This window comes from Balaenoptera acutorostrata, chromosome 12 (genome assembly GCF_949987535.1).
Source record: "Balaenoptera acutorostrata chromosome 12, mBalAcu1.1, whole genome shotgun sequence".
Taxonomy (NCBI): Eukaryota; Metazoa; Chordata; class Mammalia; order Artiodactyla; family Balaenopteridae; genus Balaenoptera; species Balaenoptera acutorostrata.
Window position 1 is genome coordinate 16,764,133 of NC_080075.1, and position 6,796 is coordinate 16,770,928.

The following is a 6,796-nucleotide window of genomic DNA, read 5'->3' on the forward strand; positions in this document are numbered from 1 at the left end:
TTTTTAACTAATTTGCATTACGATCAAGAAGTAGTCTGTTTTATACCTATTCTTTGAAATTTGTGGAGGCTTGCTCTATATTATTTTTTATTTTTTAAATTTAAAATATTATTTATTTATTTTTAATTTTTATTGACATATAGTTGATTTATAATGTTGTATTAGTTTCAAGTTTACAGCAAGTGAATCAGTTATACATATACATATATCCTTGACAAGCAGATTTTTTTCTCAAGTATTTAAGTTCAGCATTCTACATATATCCATGTAGAAGTCAAGCTTCATAATTGTGTTTAGATCATATATATGCTTATTTATGTGCTATCTGATTGATCTATTAATAAGTGAAAAAGTCACATTGAAGTTTCCCACTCTGATGATGGATGTATCTATTTATAAATGTTGCTCTATCATTTTATTGTATAATATACATGAAACCACTTTTCAGTTGTACATATGTTTAAAATTTTATATCTTCCATTATGGTGAATGGAAACTTCAGCAAAAAGAAACTTTTCTATTCCTAGTAAAGATTTTTTAATTTAAAGCCCATTTTGTCTAATATTAAAGTAGCTGTACTAGCATTTTGTTTTTCTTTAGAACTTGGTTATCTCTTTTTGCATCCTTTTAATTTCAACCTTTTACATTTTTTTGGTTTAAGTGCATCTCTTCTGTACAGATTTAAAAAAAAAAAAAACCTGATAATCTCTGTCTTTTACTTGGTGAGTTTATTCTTCTTCTATTTATTGAAATTCTTAATATAATATTTGGATTTATTTCTATTATCTTTGTTTATTGTTCAATGGCCCTACCTTTTCTTTGTTTCTTATAATTACTTTTTTGTAAGAATTGATGTACATGTCTTTGCCCTCAGACACAAATTTTTGCATGCTATTTATTTCCCCTTTTCTCAAATTCTAGACTATTAATATTATACAGAATTTTAATTCTGCATTATTATGTAAATACTTTTTTGGTATTTTAATTTTTTTGAGAATTACAAACAATTATTATCTTTATAGTAGTAATATATAATATATAGAGATTTCTTTTACATCATCTTCTTGATTTGTTTCTCCTCTTTTAACATTTCCTCCAAAATGTTTTCAACGAAGTAACTATGTGTCAAATCTTCTGAAGTCTTTATCTAAGAGGTTTATCTACCCTGTTAACACACACACAAACATGCAACACAAACATAAATAAATATATATATTCTCTCATTTGAACAGCAATTTGGCAAGATATAAAATTCTAGATTCAAAATTATTTGCATTTAGTAGAGAGGGATAAATTGGGAGTTGGGATTAACAGATATACACTACTGTATATAAAATAGATAGCCAACAAGGACCTACTATATAGCACAGGGGATTATATTCAGTGTCTTGTAATAACCTATAATGGAAAAGAATCTGAAAAAGAGAATATATATATATGTATATATATATATATACATATATATATATATGTCACTTTGATGTATACCTGAAATATTGTAAATCAACTATACTTCAACAAAACAAACAAAATTATTTACCTTTAATTCTTTAAAAATATTCCTTTATTGATTTCTCAACTCCAGTGTTGCAGTTAAGAAGACTGAGGTCAATAAATCTTTCCCTTTGAATATGATGTTCTGTTTTTTTGTTTTTCTGGAGATTTTAGAACCTTCTATTTATCTTTGATTTTCTTAAATTTTCCTATAAAATGGCTTTTCATCTCTCTTTTGACATTCTATAGAGTTTTCCAGTCATATGTTTCCTTCCTTCCTTCCTTCCTTCCTTCCTTCCTTCCTTCCTTCCTTCCTTCCTTCCTGTTATTCTGGGGAATTTAGCTCAATTATTCCCCCCAATATTTTCTTCTATTGGATGTTTTTTCCTTCTGTGATTCCTATTATTCAGACACTGGCACTTAAAATTTTTATCAGTTTTTTGCCTTTCCTGCTTTTTTCTGGAATAAGTCCTTAACACGATGTTCCCACCCAGTAATTTGTTCTTTTGCTGTATTCACTTTTTTTCTTTACCAGTGTATTTACTCATAGGTAGCCCAACTGCAAGATTAAGGGCATAGTCCTCCAGACTGCCAAGTCAGCCCAGGATTTCTGACACTAGCTGCAAGTTTATGTGTCCCCAGGGATACCCTCACTTCACACTACCTAGTTATAAATTCAAGGGTCACCATGGACTTCCCCAGATTCACTAATTTGCTAGAATGACTTACAAAACTCAGGAAAGTGTTGTAGTTATGATTATAGTTTTATTATAGCAAAAAGATAGCGAATCAGAACTGGCCAAAGGAAGAGATGCAGAGGGTGGAATCTGGGACTAGGACTAGGCTCCCAAATGCAAAACTTCTGTGTCCTTAGGGCTCATTACCCTTCTGACTTTGATATGTGGCAATACGCAGAGTACTGCCAGCCTAGGAAGCTCAGCCCAGTGTCAGTGTCCAAAGTATTTATTGAGGCTTCATTACATAACAATTATTGATTGAGTTATTGCCCATACAATTGAACTCAATCTCCAGCCCCCCCCCCCCTCCACCCCAAGGTTGGGCTGATTTCATGTGGCTCAAACTCCAACCCTCTAATCGCGCAAGGTTGGTCTTTCTGCTCTGGGCAGCCCTCACCCTGAGTCATCTTATTAGCATAAGCTTTCAGTTTCAAGGGGACTATCAGGAATAACAAAGACACTTCCATCATTTGGGGAATTCCAAGCATTTACAGGTTATTTCCCAAAGACCAAATATCTCTTTGGGTAAAGTTAATTTTTTGCTATGCAGTATTGGTTCATTTTGAAAATTGTCTTTTCATACCCAATATTTCTAACTAGATATCTTAAATTATTTTTTAAAATTTTGTTTCATATCAATATTATAGATATTATATTTACTATAAAATTTCTTGTTCTGTTTTGTTTATTTTTGTTTTTATTTCCATTTCTCTAGAGGTGGGTCAAAAAAGATCTTGCTGTGATTTATGTCAAAGAGTGTTCTTCCTATGTTTTCCCCTAAGAGTTTTATAGTGTCCAGGCTTACATTTAGGTATTTAATCCATTTTGAGTTTATTTTCATGTATGGTGTTAGGGAGTGTTCTAATTTCATTCTTTTACATGTAGCTGTCCAGTTTTCCCAGCATCACTTATTGAAGAGGCTGTCTTTTCTCCACTGTATATCCTTGCCTCCTTTGTCATAGATTAGCTGACCATAGGTGTGTGGGTCTGTTTTGTTTAATATCTCTGCCTCTGAAGGTACCCATTATATAGTTCATTGTTTTTTGTTTTTTCAGCTTTATTGAGGTATAACTGGTATACAAAAAACTGCACATAATTAATTTATACAATTTTGTGGGTTTGGACAGATGAATACACTCACAGTACCACCACCACAATCAAGGGAATAAACCTATCCATCACCTCCAAAAGCTTCCTTGTATCCCCACCCCACCCCCTTTTTTGGTAAGAATACTTAACATGAGATCTACAGTTAATGAATTTTGGGGTGCAGAATGCCCTACTATTAATTGTAGGCACTGTGTTGTACAGCTGATCTCTGGAGCTTACTTCACTGTTTTCTTCTGAAGTGGTTGTACTTCTTTGTTGTCAAGGTCCGTGTTAAGATAAAGGGATGAACATCAGAACCCTTTTTTGTGACAACCCAGGTGAGTTCAAAGGAGAAGAGGGAAAGCTCTCGTGTGAAGAACTACAGAAAAGCACCGGTCATCACTCTTCCTCTACACTGAACAGCTCTTCAGGGAGTATTTTATTCTCGGCTGTTTCTCCTCACCCCGACGTTGGAGAGGAGACTTTCCCCACTGAGGTTTGAGAAGGAAGGGGTAGGGGACTGAATACCTGTACTACTTTTCACTGCTCCTCTCTGAGAGCTTCTGTGCAGCCGTGCTGAGTTTTAAGGAGTGGGCATTGATGGTCTCAAGGCAACAGCTGGACTCAAAGGGCTTTTCCTATTTTTTTTTTTTTCTTTTTTGTTTTGTTTTGTTTTACACAAAAAGGGTTTCATTTGCAGGGGAGCGGGACTCTAGCCAAACGAGCCAAATCCCATGTCGTCATCTGACTCCTCCGACTCCTCCTTCTTCTCCTCTGCTGCGACTGGGGCAGAACCCGCAGCAAGAGCTGCAGCTCCTGGGGCAGCAGAGACGGCCAGAGGCCTGCCAGAGGGCACGCTGGCCAGCTTGTGGATACCCTGGGCAATGACGTCCTCAATGTTCTTGCCGTTCAGCTCACTGATGACCTTGTTGAGCTGGTCGTCGTCCGCCTCGATGCCCACGCTGTCCAGGATCTTCTTGATGTCCTTGGCGCTGGGAGAGGTATTGCCCCCAAGGGCGGCCAGCAGGTAGGAGGCGACGTAGTGCATCTTGGCGGCGGCAGAGAAGCCTCGCGCGTGCGACCTCGGCAGCGTCAGGGACGGAAAGGGGCTTTTCCTAATTTAGCCTTCCTGATCCCACTGGCTGGACCCCATCTCCTATCTACACAATATTTCAAACAGCTCTCCCTCTCTCCAAGTGCTTCCCACAGTTGTCTCTTTTATTCCTCAGGTTTCTAAGTTTCAATAGTTCCCCCACCTACCATTGATCTTAGGAGAAGGAGCCAGCAGGCTGTGCTAATTCTGCTTCTTATTGTAATCAGAATCAAATACTAGTTTTTGACCCATATCACAAAGAAGAGGCATTATAGTTCAAGTTAAAGTGCTCAAGAATCTATCCTAATAAGGAGTTAAACCAGATTTCAAACTTCACTCAAATTCAAAGTCTGTGTTCTTTCTATTTCTCTGTCTCTAGGAGAGTTTAGACTAGACTGAATTTACCTTTCTGTGGTTTTGTAGCAATTAAGCCTTTTGTTTTTAAACCTACTCTCATTGCTACCTGAGGAAAAAGCAGTTGGTATGGGTTATGAAATGTCTGCAGAGTGGAGAACTGTCTACAACTTTACAAAAGAACAATTTTAATAATAAACAGCAACATTGCCCCCTCTGTGTTTTTCCACAGAGCAATTTAATTTCTGGTTTATTTGACCTTGAAACCTTGTGCCACCGCTTTGCACGATTAGCAGACTCTAAATGTATATTCAGGTCACATCTGTGCTGAATTGTTTTATTTATGTGGATTGATTGTGGATTACGACACAGCATCCCTACTTATTCAGGATAAGTGGAGTGAGGAGTTTTAAGGACAAACAGTGAACCAGCTGCAGAAAGGTCAAGAAGACAGAAGAGTGTAATATTACAACTTGATAATGTAAACTTCAAGAAAGGATTTTTATTAAACCATAAAAAACATCTGTACCATCTTAAGACTGAAAGGTCAGGCTTATTAAGCACTGACTGCGTAATGAATTTTGCATACAGTCATCATAAAACTCTCCTCCACCTGCCATAGTTTCTGAGGAGGGGCATTATTCCTAACCTGGGAAGTATTTCAAACTTTTTCTTAAATATCTTCTAATGGCCAGTAAGAGTTAATGAATATCTTCAGAGTAATAGCCTGAAGTAGCTATAGAAAATTCTGATAGAAAATTCAAAACACATTTTTTTAATAATCATACTTTTACTTTAAAAATGTATGCATTTTTGAACTGTCCTCCATACAATAGCCATGTTTGCTTTAAAAAGTGAAAATATAACTTATTGCCTCAATCCTGTGGTTTACTGAATTAGTAAACCTCTGTTCTACTGAATTAGAGTTTTAGAGATATGGACTCTGGCATATTTTTGCTAGAGCTGTGCAGATGTTTCTGATGGGTGGTCAAATTGAGAGCGATTGATCTAGGAAGATGGGTCTTAGCTGTCATGTGGCTTTGTACTCTCCTTGACATAGGAATAAGCAGCTCTTCTTGAGAAGTGAGGAACTGAACTCTGAAGATTGGATTCTATCCTCCAAATCTAGAGAGTCATTAAAGGTGTGGGGCTACAAGGACCAAAAAGAAAATTGGTTAAAATTTCTGATGGGATTCTTATCAGCTGAAGAGTGTCGGATATCACAGCGCTGTGAGCAGACTGCAAAAACCCTGGCTAAGTCATTGATGATGCAAGTTGTAGCTTTGTCTAATACACCACTAAATTTTAAAGAAAATGGGTCACTTTTCAAAATTGCTTTCTCCAAAAGGTTTATGAAAGTGGCTTGGTCTACTGCTTATTCAGGTATATAAAAAACAACAAAAATAATCCTCTTTGGCTCCGCGTTCAGGACCTCTGAAGTTTTGGTTAGCTCACTACCTCAGTCAACCGTGGGACCTACTTCATCTGGGCTCTTGCCTATGGCCAACAGGGGGAAGGAGAAGGGAAAAGAGCAGAAATGCCCACTAGAAAGTAACCTTTTCTAGGAGTATTCTCAGTAGCAGAAATTGTTGGTTTCCTTTGATTATTTATTCCCCAATCCTTTTTATTTTCCCAAATAGAACCATGATTTAAGTTCAGGTATCTACATGACTCTGGGTCAATTCTGATTAAAACTTGGTGGTTTTAGTCTCTTACTCTGTGATTTGTTTAGGATGGGCTTGTAATCCAGTTCTGGCCAGTAACCAAAAGGACAGGTCTCCTTAAGAGTTTCTGCCCTTGAGCAGGAGATTCCAGAGAACATTGTGCTTTCTCTCCTTCTGCTATTGTCTTGGATGTATGTAATGTTTTGAATTCCAGCAACCACCTTGCTCTGTGAATAGCGAGCCTGGAGGCGAAACTAGCTGTTGAAGAAGGTAGAATGAAGAGACAGAAAGAAACATATTTTGCTTCTTGATGTCCTTGATGATGCTGCTGAGTCTCTAAATCAATAAAATCTAGAGCCTTTCCT

General features: G+C 36.8%; 1 protein-coding gene across 1 annotated transcript; it reads right to left on the reverse strand.

Annotated features, from left to right (window-relative positions):
* Nucleotides 1-4,032: 4,032 nt before the first annotated feature.
* LOC103015275 (60S acidic ribosomal protein P2-like) lies at nt 4,033-4,394 on the reverse strand. The gene has a single exon (XM_057558680.1). It carries the CDS (start codon nt 4,366-4,368, stop codon nt 4,033-4,035), a length of 336 nt encoding a protein of 111 aa, XP_057414663.1. The 5' UTR covers nt 4,369-4,394.
* Between the last annotated feature and the right edge of the window lie 2,402 nt (nt 4,395-6,796).